The sequence below is a fragment of the Eretmochelys imbricata genome, chromosome 8 (genome assembly GCF_965152235.1).
Source record: "Eretmochelys imbricata isolate rEreImb1 chromosome 8, rEreImb1.hap1, whole genome shotgun sequence".
Lineage (NCBI taxonomy): Eukaryota > Metazoa > Chordata > Testudines > Cheloniidae > Eretmochelys > Eretmochelys imbricata.
In genome coordinates, this window is record NC_135579.1 from 96,574,581 (window position 1) to 96,593,146 (window position 18,566).

At 43.6% G+C, this 18,566-nt stretch overlaps 1 protein-coding gene across 1 annotated transcript in view; it reads left to right on the forward strand.

Annotated features, from left to right (window-relative positions):
- Window positions 1–1,955: 1,955 nt before the first annotated feature.
- Window positions 1,956–18,566, forward strand: part of LRP8 (LDL receptor related protein 8) — a 296,358-nt gene continuing 279,747 nt past the window's right edge. Inside the window, exons 1-2 of the mRNA XM_077824837.1 lie at window positions 1,956–2,151; window positions 3,091–3,210. Of these exons, the coding sequence (XP_077680963.1) occupies window positions 1,956–2,151; window positions 3,091–3,210 (316 nt within the window). The remainder of the gene's footprint in view (window positions 2,152–3,090; window positions 3,211–18,566) is intronic.

The following is an 18,566-nucleotide window of genomic DNA, read 5'->3' on the forward strand; positions in this document are numbered from 1 at the left end:
TGAAACCTGTTAATACATTGCAAGTTGTCACTGAAGTAATTCAACAATTAGCTATTTTCCTCTTCATGTTATTCAAACACATTAGTCACTCCATTGACTAGTAGCTTGCAAATTTTCTGTTTAAAGAAGCAAATGCATTTTTAATTGTGCACCCAGTTTGAAGTCAGTGGAACTTTTGTCTGAGTGACAAGTGCAGGATTATTCCTCATTTAAGGATTTTTTTTTTAAATGAAGTCGGAAACCTTTTACAACTTTGTTATATCAGTTTAATATTTTGAAGTGGACTGCAATTTCTTCAAAATTGTTTAAAAAAATCAGTCCAAGACTTAAGATCTTGATGTTTAACAGTTTTAACTCTGTTGTGAATTGTTAAAACTGTTATTATTCCCTGAAAAACATCATTGACAATAAGAGTACTGAAATGACCTTAACTCTAGTAGTGTGAATAGCACTGCAATGCTAATTTAGCACAATCCAATATTTATGATTACAGTACAGCCCAGAGGCTGTGATCAGGATCGGGGGTCCTCTATACAGAGATGTAGACATGGTCCCTATGCCATAGAGTTTATAAACTTGTTTTCATTCCATTTGCTGAACAAGCTGTATTGGCATGTGGAACAACACAGATTACCTCTCCATTAGAAAGGAGATTACCACCTCTGGAATGTTTTACAGTTTCTTCTCTTTGTAATTTGACTACAATAAAGCGCAGAAGGTTATGTGGGTAGGATAGTCAGGAAATCCCTGTTTTACAAGAAAGCTAAAATAATGAAGAAAACACCCAGTGTGTAACTGACTTACTATTTTCTTAAAGACATTAAAACAGCACGTGTTTGTTTCATTTACTTAATAAAATTAAGATCACGGGCCAGATCTTCACTGTGAATCAGCATATCTACAGATTTAAATCAACTGAGGATGTGGCCCTATATTATAGAAGTGTGTTATTTGCATTTAGTGTATTATATACAAGATTTCAGAAATATTACAGTTAATTTATTATGTAACCTGTCTCTGAGGTCTCTAACATAGGAAAGAAGATGGCAAACACCAGTATGTTTCCTACAGTTTGTTTTCTGAAGCGCAATGGCTATATTCAACCTTGATTTATAACATGCAATGCTGTTAAATTAGGGCAGAATTTGGCCTCTTGAGTGTAGCTTTTAAACAGAAAATACTGTGGCAAAATTTAAACCCACTGTAAAATCAGTGTAACACCATTGACTTTAGTGGGGGTCACTCCATATTTGTTTATTATTTTATATACCAGGAACAAAGACATATTGTTATCTTACCTCTGAGCTAGGTAATAGTTATTGTATTTATTAGTATCCCCAAGGCAATCAAATAATATGGGCTAAATTCTGCTCTCAGCTACACTGGTGCAAGGCTGGTCAGTGGGGCTGTACGGTAGAAATGAGAACAGACATTGGCCTTGCACCTCTGTTCCCCTCAAATAAACAGAATTAGTTGGTCTGAAAATCTCTTTTTACTGCTGCAGCGTTTCCTTTTGCAATCTGCTGGTTGCTTAATATTCCATTTATTAATTTTAAAGGTGAGGAAACTGAGGCCTTGTCCAATTAAAGAAATGATGGAATGGAGACTATTTTTAGCTGCCCTTGGGAATGGAGATTGGCTTTGCCCCTCTGCCAGCCTGAGTAATATAAAATGAAGGTCCAACATTATCTGTGGTGTGGTACCCTGCCCCCGACGCCTGCTCAGCTCAACAATGCATTTGCTTTTCCAGGAGTGGGGTCAGGCTAGCAAAGCAACGCCATCCACGCTTCAGGAAAAAAAAGCACCTTCTGTGGCAGCATTGCCCCAGCGCTTTCTCTCAGGACTCCTCATCCCCACGTGGCACCTGGTCTCGCTCAACGCGCAGAGCGGGCACGCACAGGTCTGGAGCGCACAGACAGCCCGCCCAACCAGAAACGTCACCGCCTCCCATTTCAATGCACACACGCCGGAGGAAGCAAGCAGGGCAGCAGCCGACGGTAAACACTCCGTTAGCGAAGGCGGTAAGCCCGGCTGCATGCAATCAGCACTCAAGGCATTATCACACGGAAGGAGAGAGCGCGATGTGCCACCCAGGACTAACCCGGCTGCTGCTCTTCCATCTGCTGCTGATCAAGCTGCACACTGGCAAAGGTGGGTCGGGAGCCCCGTGTCCATGTCCTCCGCACGTGCGCGCGCGCGTGTCGGGGGGTAACCACGCAGCATCGCTGGGACCTGAGCAAGGGCAAGCCATGCATTTGCCTGGGTCTCTCGCTCTCCCTTTTGACGACTGGGTGCACGCGCTGTGTGTGGGATTCCTGGCCCTGCACAGGAAGCCAGTTTGCAGGGGTTCCCTTAACTTTGATCCGTGCTATACTGGGGGGAAGGGCTGACACCTTGTTTGAAGGGAAAGGCTATCACCGATGCTAGCCGACCGGTAGTGACAGGAATTCATCTTTTAAGCTAAGGGAAGATTTGTGTGGTCACCCGTAACCCAAACCCAGGAGCCCCGCTCCCTCTCTGCAAAGGAGCAGGTCCCCTTCTCAGCTTCAGGTTGGGGTCAGTTTCCATTTTGTGGGGGAAGGAAAATATTTAGGTAAACGGAGAAGCTGACAATGGTCCCTCAACATGCGATCTGCCTTTTGCACTGACAATGAATAGCCGCTAGGTCGTTGGTGCTTTTACTGTGGCATTTCCTTACCCTTCCCTCCAACCTCCTTTTGCCCTTAAATCAATGCCGGGTTATTTCCCACAGTGCGTGAATTAGGTGCTTGGTGTGTGCACGATGCCGCTTTTCAAAGGGGGGATACATTTAGCCGGGGAGAAGGGGATTATGGTAACCTACTTTAAGCAGAGGTGCATTGTCCTTGTGTTACTAAACACATGCCTCCCCCCCATGCAAAACAGCGCTCCCCCCATGCCGTGCCCCTCTCCAGGGGAGCCCTGTGTGTGCGGCGAGTTAGAGTCCGTGGCGGGAGCGTGGCCTGAGGCCCCGGGCCGGGAGGATGCGGCCTGCAAAGCATGCCCCGGGCGGGGTGGGCACGGCCGGGAAGCGCGCCCTAGCCCACGCGGCTCTGCCTCTGCCGCCCGCAGGCGCCGCCAAGGAGTGCGAGGAGGATCAGTTCCAGTGCCGGAACGAGCGCTGCATCCCCGCCGTCTGGAAGTGCGACGAGGACGACGACTGCTCGGACAACAGCGACGAGGCGGACTGCCGTGAGTGCCCGAGCCGCGCTCCCGGCCGGACGCCCCGCTCGCAGGCAGGCGTGCGGAGGGGGGGGGGGGGGTCTCCGCTCGGCCGGGGTGCCGGATTGGCCGCGGGGAGGGTGGGCTGTGCCGGGCGGTGCGTGGGGCAGAGGCGAGCTGGAGCAAGCTCGTGTCTTCCGCTGGGGCGGCCTCTTGCAGGCTGCGGGAGCGCCATGCATTGCACGGGGGCACCCGGCGGCGCCTGGCTCCCGGGGCGTGTGTCCCTGTGTTTGGAAAGGAGTTTTCGACCCCCGGGGGGGGTGTGTGTGCGCGCAGCCGGCCTAGAAAGCAATCCTGTCCGGAGACTCGGGGCAGCTGGCGCCCGGGGAGCCCTGGGCACCGCGCGCAGGCTGGAGAGACGTCTCCCAGCCCTGCTGTCCCTTTCTCCGCCTGCGTTTCCCCTGGGGCCGCATCACAGCCCCCGCTGCTGCTCGGGGATAGGCTTCTCCCTCTTGCCGGAAGGGGCGGATGCAGCGTTGAGCCTCGGGGAGAGCAGCGCAGCGCAGCGCGCGTGTGTTGGGGGCGAATTATACCCGTATCCCCTGGGTGACAGTAGCGGGTCCTGCCCTGCCGCTTTCCTGCCGCAAAACCTGGCCCAGAGGAAACGACTGTAAATTTGCGGTTCCATCCTGTTCTTTTTTGAATGAAGCCGTCGCTTTTGCCGGCCCCGTTTCGGATTGGCTGCTGGGAGACACCAGATCAGCCACATGGCACAAGCTGCCTATAGAAAAGTGGGAAGGGTTGACTAGTTTTTATTTGGTGCACCCTCGGCCATCCTCCTCCAAGACTCTCCCTTGTGCCCTTGCCTAGGTTAGAGGATAGGCTGTGAAGGTTTTCTGGGGAAAGTGCCCTGACAGGCTAAATTTACAAAGGCAAAGCTGTTTATTATTGCACCGTCAAAGTGAAATGCTTAGCGATGGGGATGATTTCCACTCTTTACCTACAAAATCTTGTTCTGGTGGTGATTCATCCTGAAAAATTCTAAGTTCGTTAAAAGAACAGGAGGACTTGTGGCACCTTAGAGACTAACTAACAAATTTATTTGAGCATAAGCTTTCTTGAGCTACATATGCTTAAGCTTACGCTCAAATAAATTTGTTAGTCTCTAAGGTGCCACAAGTACTCCTTTTCTTTTTGCCGATACAGACTAACACAGCTGCTATTCTGAAACCTGTCAAAGTTCGTTAAAGAGGTGGAGAGTTATAGTTTTCAAAATCTTCCTCCTCCATATGTTAAACACTGACTTTTTATGGTTCTACTCTTTTCTCCTACTGTTATATCCTTGTTTTGACAAATCCTGTGTATGTGGGAAAACCCTAAGGAGAAATCATTGTTCAGGTTTAGTTCCTGGTGGTTTTTTATTAAGTTGCTCATAGGACAGATCTTGAAAGAAGTTCAATTTAAGTATGTATATACAAGGATTACTGAAACAAATATGACAGGTTTCAGAGTAGCAGCTGTGTTAGTCTGTATTCGCAAAAAGAAAAGGAGTACTTGTGGTACCTTCCCCCCCCCCACTGAATGCATCTGATGAAGTGAGCTGTCGCTCACGAAAACTTATGCTCAAATAAGTGTGTTCGTCTCTAAGGTGCCACAAGTCCTCCTGTTCTTTTTGAAAAAAATATAGTGAATTAGCCAGTGTGCATGTGCACAACTGCTTACTATTGGATAGAATCGGAACTACTCAGTTGTGTGTCATCAAGCCCCGTGCTGGTAACAGAATATAGTAGTGTAAGTGGGAGAAGAAGAGGGTTTATGCTTTTGGAGCAGGGCAGCTTGGAGTTCTACCTCCTCTGTTCCTGTGATGTCTCAGTTGGCCTTGGGGTTACGGTTGGCAAGATGCCAAAGTCCCAGACAGTTGCACATTTGTTATGCTATCAGTACACATGCTTGTCCCTTGTGTGTTGCCATGTAAGTTCTGTGGGTAGCAGCACTTCTCTCAACCGAAGTATGCAAGAAACATCCATGAAAGCAAAGAAATATGGAATTAAGTCCATTGTATCTACAAGAGACAAAACAGCACTGCAGGTTTGCTGTGGCAGCTGACCTGAAATACCAAAGGCATGTCTTGAGAATTATATACTGTATAGGATAATAGCCATTGAATTCACACTTTGTTGTAATTCATGGGATGAGCTCTGCAGACTTCATAAACCACAAGAACATAACATGAGCAGCTGATGAATGGCAGCAGAGTCTAGGGAATAAGTTACGGTCATGCATTTTTCACTCTATTTCTTGCTATTAACATCCTTGCAGTTTTTAATCAATTTAACATTTACAGTCTCATCCTACAGTCCTTTCTTAGGCAAAACTTCCACTGAATTCAGTGGGAGTTTTGTTTGTATAAAGGTTGTATGGTCATGGCCTGAATGGATTCCTAATGTTCTGATTATTTTATCCCAACTCACAATGAATAGTCCTTTACCCTCTGAATAGTCCCATTAGAATCAGTGAGACTTCTTAAAAAGCAAGACTGAGTAAGGATCAGGACCTCCCCACCCCCAGGCCTCCCATGAAATACCGAGTCAGAAAAGATAAGGAATGTAAAAATGATATTTTGACGGAGCTCTGATTTGGTTATATTGTGCCGTGTAAGATCGATCAGGTATGTAATTGTGTTTTCTTAGAGTTTTACTTCTGCAGCTTTTAGAGTTTTTTGAGAAAAGGCATTTTATGGCATGTGACTGGGATTCTGTTTGCTGGTAAATGTTAACAAAGGGGTCATTGGTACATATGTAAGGAATTATACTATATTGTAGAGTGCAGACTAGCATATGAACATGGATTAGGTGGGTGTATTATAGAAATTTCCCATATGGACTGATCATTTAATTAAAATATGGAATTTGCAGTGGACTTCATTCAAATGGTCTTCGTTCAAATTACATTTTCACATGCTTATTTTTGCTAGCTTATATTTACTTATTGCTGAACATTGATTTCTCTGAAATAATGTTAAAAGGAAAATATATGAGTGTTTATAATATAAAGCACAGGTATACACAAACTATTACATTTTAAGGGATACATAATATATGTACCCAGAGTATGTTCAGTATGCTTTTGTTTCTAGATTAACACACTCCTTTTGTTGCTACTGAAGATACAATAATATATTAAAAACAGTATTCGGAATATACACATTCGAAGAACTTGAATTTTCCACAGTTAACTACTGAAGGAGTGATGGACAGGGAAAAGGAAAATATATATAGCCCTGTAGTGGCAAATGCTGTGGCAGACCATTCCATTCTCAGTCTCTATATTCACAAAAAGAAATGGAGTACTGTGGCACTTAGAGACTAACCAATTTATTTGAGCATAAGCTTTCGTGAGCTACAGCTCACTTCATCGGATGCATACTGTGGAAAATACAGAAGATGTTTTTATACACACAAACCATGAAAAAATGGGTGTTTATCACTACAAAAGGTTTTCTCTCCCCCCACCCTACTCTCCTGCTGGTAATAGCTTATCTAAAGTGATCACTCCGATGAAGTGAGCTGTAGCTCTCGAAAGCTTATGCTCAGATAAATTGGTTAGTCTCTAAGGTGCCACAAGTACTCCTTTTCTTTCTCCTTACAATGTGTATGATAATCAAGGTGGGCCATTTCCAGCACAAATCCAGGTTTTCTCCCCCCCCCAAACCCACTCTCCTGTTGGTAATAGCTTTGTGATCAGGATAAGCTATTACCAACAGGAGAGTGGGTTTTGGCTGGGGGGGGGGGAGGTGTTGGAGAAAACCTGGATTTGTGCTGGAAATGGCCCACCTTGATTATCATACACATTGTAAGGAGAGTGATCACTTTAGATAAGCTATTACCAGCAGGAGAGTGGGGTAGGGGGAGAGAAAACCTTTTGAAGTGATAAACACCCATTTTTTTCATGGTTTGTGTGTATACAAACATCTTATGTATTTTCCACAGTATGCATCCGATGAAGTGAGCTGTAGCTCACGAAACCTTATGCTCAAATAAATTGGTTAGTCTCTAAGGTGTCACAAGTACTCCTTTTCTTTTTGCGAATACAGACTAACACGTTACTCTGAAACCAGTCTCTAAATTCAGTTAGCTCAGAACTTTCTCAGAAGTATGTGATATGCATGTGTTAACAGATTTCTTATTGTATTTATCTTCACTTCTAGGAGAAACAGAATAACCCTTGTTTCAGAGTAGCAGCCGTGTTAGTCTGTATTTGCAAAAAGAAAAGGAGTACTTGTGGCACCTTAGAGACTAACCAATTTATTTGAGCATAAGCTTTCGTGAGCTACTTATGCTCAGATACATTCATTAGTCTCTAAGGTGCCACAAGTACTCCTTTTCTTTTTAGGATAACCCTTGTGGCTAGTATGTAAATGATCAGCTTGTAAAATAAACGGCTCCTTGTGGTTGTTGCCCTTGAAATGCTCTGTTACAAAATGTTTCAGTTTTTTTGAATAGTTCTATGAGAAGATGACAATTTACTCTCTGCTTGTGGGAAAATAGGGAGTTGATGGAGTGGCAGTACTCAATGTGCTTCTTGCTAGAAGCCGCCTTTGTACACAGACTGAGGCTTTTCCTGTTTTCTGCTGCTCTACTGCCTGGCGAGTCTACTGTTGACTTTTCCAAGGAATTTGAGATTCCAAAGGAGGAGTCTGAGCACCGTGCTTCATAGAGGTTTCCTCTCGGCTTGATTTCTTCCACTGAATTTCTTCCTTTTTGATTGGGAGTAGTGTGTCTGAAAGCATCCCTGTATTCGCACCCTACATATTATTGTAATAATCTTTGTACAAAATATGCCTTGTGAGGTATCATATGAAAACTTAATATCTTGAAAAAAGAAAAGGAGTACTTGTGGCATCTTAGAGACTAACCAATTTATTTGAGCATAAGCTTTCGTGAGCTACAGCTCACTTCATCGGATGTTGCTCACGAAAGCTTATGCTCAAATAAATTGGTTAGTCTCTAAGGTGCCACAAGTCCTCCTTTTCTTTTTGCGAATATAGACTAACATGGCTGTTACTCTGAAACCTATGATAATCAAGTTGGGCCATTTCCAGCACAAATCCAGGTTTCCCCCCCCCACACACACGCACAAACTCACTCTCCTGCTGGTAACAGCTTATCTAAAGTGATCACTCTCCTTACAACGTGTATGATAATCAAGTTGGGCCATTTCCAGCACAAATCCAGGTTTTCTCCCCGCCCCTCCCCCCCACACAAACTCACTCTCCTGCTGGTAATGAGGTGAGAAAATGGGGGGTGAGAAAACCTGGATTTGTGCTGGAAATGGCCCAACTTGATTATTGTACACATTGTAAGGAGAGTGATCACTTTAGATAAGCTATTAACAGCAGGAGACTGGGGTGGGAGGAGGTATGTTTTTCATGCTTTCTGTGTATATAATAAGATCTTCTAAACTTTCCACAGTATGCATCCGATGAAGTGAGCTGTAGCTCACGAAAGCTTATGCTCAAATAAATTGTTAGTCTCTAAGGTGCCACAAGTCCTCCTTTTCTTTTTGCAGACAATATAGAGTCTGATGTTGACATGCAAATATGCTGTCTCCTGCCATCTCCTCCCCCTGCTGTCTTGAGGCCCATTTACTACTTACATGTAAATTGAGGTAAACACACATTCCTTTGTTTAGGCTAGACCTGTTCAACAACTTTTGCCTAGGCGGGTCCGTATGGTTTTGAATATGCACTAACCACATCATACAGGGGGATTTCACGGCTTTATAAATAATGTTGCTACATACATTTTCACCATGATGTTATTGACCAGCAAGATATTAAGACAGGTTTCAGAGTAACAGCCATGTTAGTCTGTATTCGCAAAAAGAAAAGGAGTACTTTTGGCACCTTAGAGACTAACCAATTTATTTGAGCATAAGCTTTCGTGAGCTACAGCTCACACATTGTAAGGAGAGTGATCACTTTAGATAAGCTATTACCAGCAGGAGAGTGGGGTGGGAGGAGGTATTTTTTTCATGCTTTGTGTGTATATAATAAAATCTTCTAAACTTTCCACAGTATGCATCCGATGAAGTGAGCTGTAGCTCACGAAAGCTTATGCTCAAATAAATTGGTTAGTCTCTAAGGTGCCACAAGTCCTCCTTTTCTTTTTGCGAATGCAGACTAACACGGCTGTTACTGTGAAACCTGTATATTGTCTGCCTCACTGTTTAAATAAACTTTGCTTTGAGGGGTAATCTTCAGAAGAATCCACATCAAAGATTCACTGGATTGTAAAAGAAAGAGGCAGAAAACCCCTAAGCTGTGTCTCTTTCACCTAAGAAGACAAAAAAGGGTCATGGCTACACTACAAAATCAAGTCGACCTAACTGCAGGCGCCTCAGTAATTACATCGCTTGTTTGTGTCTACAGTTTGCTCTTTGTCTTAGCGGTGCGCATCCTCCCCAGGAACCTGTATTGATTGTACTGTCAGTGTGGGGCATTGTGGGATGGGTCCTGAAAGCTAGTAACAGGCAGCATAAGCAACACAGTGTTGACCTGACTGTTGACCTTGACTCTACGCTGCTTGTGGAGGTGGAGTTATTAAGTCGGCGTAGTGGGGCATTTACATTTCGCTCCTGCCCACGTAAGTGTAGAGACTTCCCTAGTTCAATCGACATAAACTGCCTTGTGTTGACCTAACTCTATAGTGTAGACCAGACCTCAGGCACCAGCATCTTTGGGCCTCTGGGGGAGATCCTGACCAAAGAATTGTCAGTCACCATCTTGCTGGAAGACTGGGGGTGAGACAGGCCTTTTTAAACAAAGCCTTGAACCAAAATTTACCAGATTAAATCTAAGACTTTTAGATGTGTTTTCACTGTTATTTGCTTGTGACAGTTTTGATCTTTATCTCTCATACTTGAATTCACTTAAATCCATCTTCTTTTGTTCATAAATTTGTTTTGTCTTTAAACCCATCCAGTTGTGTTTAAACTGAACTGTCTGGTAACTCCAGTTAAAGTAGAAAATTGTTGAATATTGACTCTTTACAGTGGTAATAGATCTTAATATCTGAGTGTCTAGGAGAAGGCTGGACAGCGCAGAACACACACTTCGGGAAAATTCAGTACTGGGAGTATGTTGCTTCACCCTGCAAGTAACAACCAAGGCTGGTGAAAGCCAGAGTGTGTCTGGTGTGTTGCTGACAGGCTGCTGGGTTCAGAGCTGCTGGACCAGGGCTGCAGTTATACCCAGACAGGATGTTACCTGCATGCTGGCAGGCTGTTTGTGAGCAGCCCAGGTGGGAGCTCCAGCAGCAAAACATTGCGAGGCACCCAGCATTGCAGGGCAGGTGGTGATACAGCCCCTCACTGATCTGGATTGCACCGCAGGATGGGACAGGTAGTAATCAAGAATTGTCCTTTCTGTCAAGGATTTGATGTAGAATGAGTGTGGCTAAATGGAAATCAAGGGATGAAATGGTGATGCCTCTTTAGTTACTGGATATGGAAGATTACCCAATCCCAATTTTTAAAAGGGGTTAGGTCAGACCTGGAACATGGTCATATAGCAGTTTCACAAGTTGTAGGGTCAAATTCCTCCATGGGCTAACTCCATTATTTTAGGGGTTTTAAATAAGGGATGAATTGGGAACTGTCTCTCTTTAAAAAAAGGAAAAAGGTACTGAGGGTCATCTGCCTTTTTTTTAAACCTTTAACCAGTCATATGTCCTGCTATAGTTGATGAAGGCAACTTTGCGTCCCTGGAACACTTATGTGGGCAGGCCGCAGAATTTGGCCCTATGTGAGTAAGATGAGAAGGCTTTGACCCTCAGACTAATTGGATTAGGAGTTGGTCATGTGGTTTTGTAGAGTGTGTTGTCATGTGAGATTATTTATCTGGAAGAGTTATAAGGATACAAAATACTAATAGGTGTGTGTGTGTGTAAGATTCGGTTTAATTAAAAATATCTAAATCCAACATATTTGCAGAGTCTTTCTTAAGTGCCTCTGACTTCGCTGTGATGAGGTACTATTTCAGTCCATAGTATGGTGCCATTTTAGTGTTATTAGAGTCAGAAACATTAAACTATTTTATTTACTTTAGATATTTTTAATTTAAAATATTAAAGGGTCCATCCTACATTAACGACTACAAGTGCTACTCACATTATGAAGGCAAATGTATTTCAGAACAGAGCAACATAAATGATGAGGCTGGAGGTATCGATCTGTGAGGAAAGTTGAAGAACGGAATAAGTAGGTGTAGCTTAGCTAAGTGACAACTAAATGGGAACATAGTAATCATCTATAGTGTTTGAAGAGTGTAAATGCCAATGATGGAGAGGAATTGGGACAAGAGAGTTTATCAGGAGTAATGAGAACAGAGCTCCTTCTTGCCAAGTTACGATGTCTCTGCAGTGCTAACAGGAGGCAAAAGTTGTGAAAAAGGATTTTTTGTTAAAGTCACCAGATATATGCAGGTGGTTAAGTAGGAAGATAGCTTTTTTGCTCGGTTGCTTTTCTGGTCACAACTGCACTTTGTAGCGGGTGGAGCCCCCCTTTGGGGAGGATAGCCCCCAGCTCCCTCCCTTCCACCCACAACCCTCTCCCCCGCCCCCCCACAGCCGGAGTAATGACCCCCCCCCCTTGGCCAGAGGAGCCCTGGGCTGGCTGGAGGCCCAAGCACCCCCGCCCCTCCCCAGGTCGGAGGAGCCCTGGGTTGTCCAAAGCCTCGAGCCTGCCCCCTGTACCTGCCCCGAGGAGCCCTGAGCGCTCCCCCCCACTTGCCCAAAGGAGCCCCAGGCCAGCCGCAGCTGCACCTCCCCTCCCCTCCCCAGACCCCAAGCCTGGGAAAAGCCGCAGCGTGACTGTGTTTCTTTCCAAAGAAGACCTGAGCTTTTGATATGCCCCATGCAGGTTCCGGGGTGGCTGAGTATTTGCTACTCAGCTTCCTGGGTTCATCAGTAATCTCTCTGGAGTCCAAGGAGATTACTGATGATCTCGGGAAGCTGAATAGCACATACTGCCTCCTTAGCAACCCCGGAACCCACATGGGACATCATAAAGCAAAAACTTCCGTCGCCAAACCTGCAACTGGTTGTCTGGCAGCAGCAGGAGCATCAGGGGATGCAGAATCTCCCTTGGCCTATTATACCCCAGGAGTACAGTAAGCAGATATCCATGGTGTCAGAAGCTTTCCTAAGGTCAAGGAGAATGTGGAATGAATGAGTTCTGATCTAGCAAATCTTTTGTTTTTCTACTTTTGAAGACAGAGTTGTTAGCTACATTTTCTAAATAAAAAGAACAGGAGTACTTGTGGCACCTTAGAGACTAACCAATTTGTTAGAGCATAAGCTTTCGTGGGCTACAGCCCACTTCATTGGATGCATAGAATGGAACATATAGAAAGAAGATATATATATACACACATACATACAGAGAAGGTGGAAGTTGCCATACAAAGTGTAAGAGGCTAATTCATTAAGATGAGCTGTTGTCAGCAGGAGAAAAAAACTTGTGTAGTGATAATCAAGATGGCCCATTTAGACAGTTGACAAGAAGGTGTGAGGCTACTTAACATGGGGAAATAGATTCAATATGTGTAATGACCCAGCCACTCCCAGTCTCTATTCAAACCCAAGTTAATGGTATCTAGGTTGCATATTAATTCAAGCTCAGCAGTTTCTCATTGGAGTCTGTTTTTGAAGCTTTTCTGTACAGCTCACTGTAGAGGCTTGAAAAAATCTGACAAATACTGATACCTTTGTCTGTTTCTAATGGACAAGAGCCCAGGTGGCTTTGTTTTGTTTGCTTCCGTTTTTGATTATTAGCCAGTAATGCATACTGCTCTAGGAGCAGGGCAAACTGCAGCAACGTGGAAGCTCATGTGCTGGGTGAAATTCATCCCTGGTGTGACTCTGGAGGCTTGTGAAAGTCACACCAGGGGTGAATTTGTCTGAGTGTTTTCTTCCCCTTTCTCCCTGCCTTGTGTTTTCGCTAATTTCTTGGTGATAGATTTTTAAAAAATAGATAGTGCTCTTGTGTTTTAGACCGTACCTACTTGCAGTGGCTCTTTGATGTTTCTCTTCCTGATTTTAGATTTTCGAAACCCAAAGCTCAGATATATTTGCTGTTCTTGTCATAGGGAGGGAGCAGGTTTGAAAGGGTTGTAGGGGAAATGGTAAGTGGGAGAGGCAGATGGATTTTGGCATCTAAGGAGGGGGGTCAAGTTGAGAAGTTTGCTATGTGGGAGGTACAGAAGCATTGGCAGTAGGGCATTAGGAATGGGACATTCATTATTGAGGGGATACTAGTTTGTCATGAACGTCTCTCGCTCCCTGTACTATCTACTTCACTTTCTGGCCTTGCTGCTAGCTCTCTTGCTCACCACACTCCTCACATCTTGGAATTTTTAAATTTGAACTTGAAGCGCATAGTGTCCATACTGAGCTCCACCCTTCTGAATCATTACACATCTTATAAGAGGTTTCTGATCCCTATATTTTTTCCAAGCCCCCAGAAAAATGTGTGGATTCTGTTTGAGTTTTCGAGTATTGCTTCTTGTTTTACTGCACTGTTGCAGTGTCCCTAGTCGAAAGCAATTGGTCTATTCCTGTGTAACTCTCCTCTAGCACAAGCGCCTGGTTCTAGCCAAAGGGAAGCTGCATACTTTTATGCTACATGGTTAGGAAATGTTAGAAATGCGGAGCCTAATTTCTTCTAAAATGCCTTTTCCTGTTAAAATCATTAATATTTAGATTACTCCAAGGTAGGGGTAATATATATAATATTTTGATATAATTCATGCAAATTTTTCTGCTCCATGAAAATTCCTGCTGAAATGCAAAAGATAACTTGTAAAGTCTAATTAATGTGTTACAATAATTCTGTGAACTACTTACAAAAAAATCTAATGTTAAAATAATGTCAGGAGTCAGGCTTTAAATAAAGGGAAGCCAGGAAATTCAGAGTGGGGGTTAAAACTCCATTTTAATGCTACCTCAGTAAAGAGACTGTTGTGTAATAAGAAGATGATGGGTCCAGCAGACCTGCGCTCTGTTCTATTACCTGTTACCTTTGCCTCCAAACAAAAGGTGAACCTTCATATCTCTTCAGAGGTTTGAATCTGAAGAGTCATGATCACGTTTGAGGCTTGAATTTGGTTCGCTATATATTGAAATAACTAGCACCTCCACAGTGCTCTTCAGTAAGGTGAGTGAGTAGCATCACTCCCATTATACAGGTGAGGAAACTATGGCACAGAGAGCTAGTGTATGGTCAAGGGCATACTGTAAATCAGTGGCAGAACCAGGAGCAGAACTCAGATATCCTAAATCCAAGTGTCCAATCCACTTGAGCATGCTGCCTGCCCAAAGGCACCTGTGGGGCTAATGATAAAATTTCATTCTTCATTCCAGATTACCTGGCTTTTGTAGTTCTGAGTCAGAATCTGGCAGTTAGTCTAACCTTGCAGAGTTGTCACAAAGAGTGAATTTAACAGTAGAGCTCTAGAATCTACTAGAGAATGGGATTTATAAGAGGTTTAGATTAGAATAACACTGAGGGCCATTAGCAGGGGCCTTGCTATCAAATTGCTGTAAAGGAGATGTTTTCTTTCTGAGACATTAATATTATTTTAATATTTATTAAATGATTGACAGTGTGGTTGGTGCTGTCAGCTAATTCTATGAAGTCACAAGGCTACATCTATGTTTTACTGAAAAACGTCCCCCGTATCTGAGATTTGCAGAGCTGCTATATGGTCCTCAGCACATACTTCTCCAGACACTATGCCCTCATCACTGCCTCTAGATCTCATGTGGCAGTTGGCAGTGCAGTTCTTTCCTCAGTTCTAGACTTGATGCTGAAGCTCCCCCTCCTTAGACGGATATTGCTTAGGAGTCACCTGAAGTGGAGCAACCATATGGATGCTACTTGATGAACAAAAAGAAGTTACTGCACAGGGTAAGGAACTGCGGTTCTTTGATATGCGTGTCTCTATGTGGGCTATACTTCTTGGCCTCTTTCCTCTCTGCTTCAGGATTTCCCTCTGAGACTTGACAATAGAGAAGGGTGGTTTGCCCATGCAGCCCGATACATACATTCATGGCCCGCACTGAGGCTGTATGGGCCAAATGAATACTGCTCGTGAAAATCTCCGATCCAAGGTGCGTAGGGCACATGAGCACCTCATGTGGAGGACCCATAGGGGGACATGTCTCGAAGAGCCACAGTTACTGCACAGGGGGAGTAACCTCTTTTTGGCCAACAAGAAACTTGACACTAGCTAAAATGCTTGGGAAATTTTAGCTCATTGTTGTATATTTTGTTCATCTCACCTCATTTCCTCCCTACATTCCCCTTTCATAACAAACAAACAACAAAAATCAAACCCCAACCCAGTTGCAAAGTTTAGCATCCATAGCTGCTATATTTAAACAAAGATGTAAATTCTCTCATAGCTTGGAAAACAGTGCTGTACCTCTGGCTAGTAGAAATAACAATTAGGATTAAAATTAACACCTGTTATAGGTAATAGGTGATTCTGTTGGATTTATTACATAATTTAAAAGGTGTATATTTCATGGACAAGTTTCTCTGATGGCAGATTAGCAAACAGGTTCAAATAGAGGCGTGGAACAATCTCAGTCAGGATTTTGGTTCACACTGGCGTGTTGAAATTGCATGTTTTACTTAGAGGCATTGCTGGGGTGAATTTTGCTCTCCGTTACAATGGTGTTATTGAGAACTGAATTTGTTCTCATTCTATAAAGTAATATGCTATGTATATCTGCCAAATGAGCCAGTTAATGTTGGTCCCTGCAGTTGAATAAGGATTAAGAAACTGCATTGCCAGGCACTGAAAGCAATCTGTTCTCTCCAGTTTTTCTTCTCTGGAGGAACTCTGATTGGGGCATGGTACTTCAAAAAGTAGGAAATTAGAGCAGGGAGAAATCCTATCCCGAGGCCTGCGATATAAATACAGAAGCTGCTCCCAAGGGAGTATTATAGATAGCGTGGTATATTTTATCTTCATGATTGCAGGCTTCATGAAATAAAACATACATATGTGAGAAACATGGAGCCATTTGTAGGCCTGCACCATGCACTTCTCTGCCTTGCTGGAATCTTTCCTTCAAGTACCCTGCATAAGTTTGGCCAGTAATGTTCACACCTCTGCTTTCCAGCCAGAAATGCCAGTTCTCCAGCAGCAATGCACAAAGTCTTTATCAACACTCTCTTGCCCTGGCATTGAAAGAGACTGTGCAAAGCCTGGGTGAGAACACCAAGTACTTTTCCATAGCTGATTATGTACAAGATTACATGAATGCTTGCTGACCTTTTTTGTAAGTACTTGTGGAAAGGATCGACAGCTCCTGCACAAACAGTGCACTTCAGGCTTCTGGGAGCTGCTAAGTTCACTGTGCATACAGACATTCAGTTCATCACTTTATTTTTAAACTTTGGGAATTAACTCCAAACTCGGTGTACTACAATTAAAAGGTCATTGATGTGGAGACTGAATGACTTAGGGGATTGGTTCTGACATAGAACTCTTTACCTCTCTATCATTGGCTCAAATCCAGTTCAGGCCGGCAGCATCCAAAAGGCATTCCCATCCAATGAACGCTTGGGGGGCTAGGAGAAGAGTTGGTGGTCTCAGACAAGTTCTTAGTGGATACATGTCCCCAGAATAAAAACCACCACTACAATCGGCACTCTTGTTTGACTGAGTGGTTATGGAGACTCAACTACTTTCATGCCAGAAGTGGTCCCTGGAGGTCAGAGTTGAGACACATTAGCAGAGCACTCTGCATTATTGCTGCCAAAACCAGAATTGTCCTGTGGGATTGTAGGGAGCTACAGTCCTCAGGGTTATCAACCTGGCATCTTTCATCCACACTAAAGTTTACTTTTTGAAAGCATAGTTGTTTTCAAGCTAGAAACTGAAACATACTTTCTTGGGGTATGTCTTCACTATGGCAGCGCTTGAATGTGTCTGTGTAGTCGCGGCTCCAGAGCTGGGCGAGAGCTCTCACAGCACTGTAAAAAAAATCACCCCCACGAGGGGAGTAGCTACCAATGCTGGGAGCCCGGCTCTCAGCGCTGGTGCACTGTCTACATTGCTACTTTAGAGCACTGAAACTTGCATCGCTCAGGGGTGTGTTTTTTCACACTCCTGAGCAAGAAAGTTTCAGTGCTGTAAATTGGCAGTGTAGACAAGGCCTTACTGGTGGTTTTCCATCCTTATCTGTGCATGCTGGGTGGTTATTACAGAGTTGCTCATGAGAGTGGGTTTGTGCATGCTTGCTTGCTTGCTAGTCACAGGGATGCTCATCAGAACTGGGTTGTGCATATATTTTTGTTTAAAGAGTGCTGGGTGTTTTTAAGTGCAGGAATATGCTTAGTGGAGAAAGAGGTGTTTTGTTCTCCCGGGGAGGGGAACCTAATTCAGGACTGACCTTGCTCCAACCCTTTCTTGTGGGTGAACGTGAGCATGAATATTACACTCAATGATTGATGGAGGGTTGTAGGGAGAATGTAGCACCTTCTTACATCAATTTCAAGCTACCTCTTTCCCACTAAGAGTGGCACTGATTGGCTCTGGAGGGAGACACAACCATCTTACTTTATCCAAAATATGTTGGCACTAGTGAGAGAAATGGGAATTTTTGAAAATAGGAAAGAACCTAGGGGAGAGCTGGGGCAAAGAATTGAAATCACTGAAGACTTTTCTTAAAACTGTTTCCTAAACCAATCTAAACGCAGAACTTATTCCAGTGTTGCTGTTCTGCACTGCCTGGTCAGATGAATTTGAATCACTTGCAGAAGAAGTTATTCAATACATAAGGTTTACATTTAATATAGAAAAGGGCATGTGTTATGTCATTTTTGTGTGATAAATACCAAGCAATATCAGGTTTCAGAGTAGCAGCCGTGTGAGTCTGTATCAGCAAAAAGAACAGGAGTACTTGTGGCACCTTAGAGAGTAACAAATTTATTTGAGCATAAGCTTTCGTGGGTTACAGCCCACTTCATCAGTTACTTTATGGCTTTTGTATTGTTTCTGCAAGCAGATATTTTCACAGCAATTTGTCATATAAAAACCTGTAAGTTTCACTGTCTGACATTGGATATGTGACAGCCAATTAATGCAGAAATTCTTCTAAGACTTGTTGACTGCGTGTCTATGTGTGTGTCAATTTTATTCCTCATGGAGCTTTTACTTGACTTTAAAATCTTGTCTGTGCATGAGTTGTAAGATCTAGAAATCAAAATATTGAGGGACTTTGAGAAGGTGTTTTCTGTGAGTCTGGCCAAATTCATGGTGGTATTTTATGTGATTTCCAGTAGTTTTCTATCTATTTCAGCTGATGGCACTC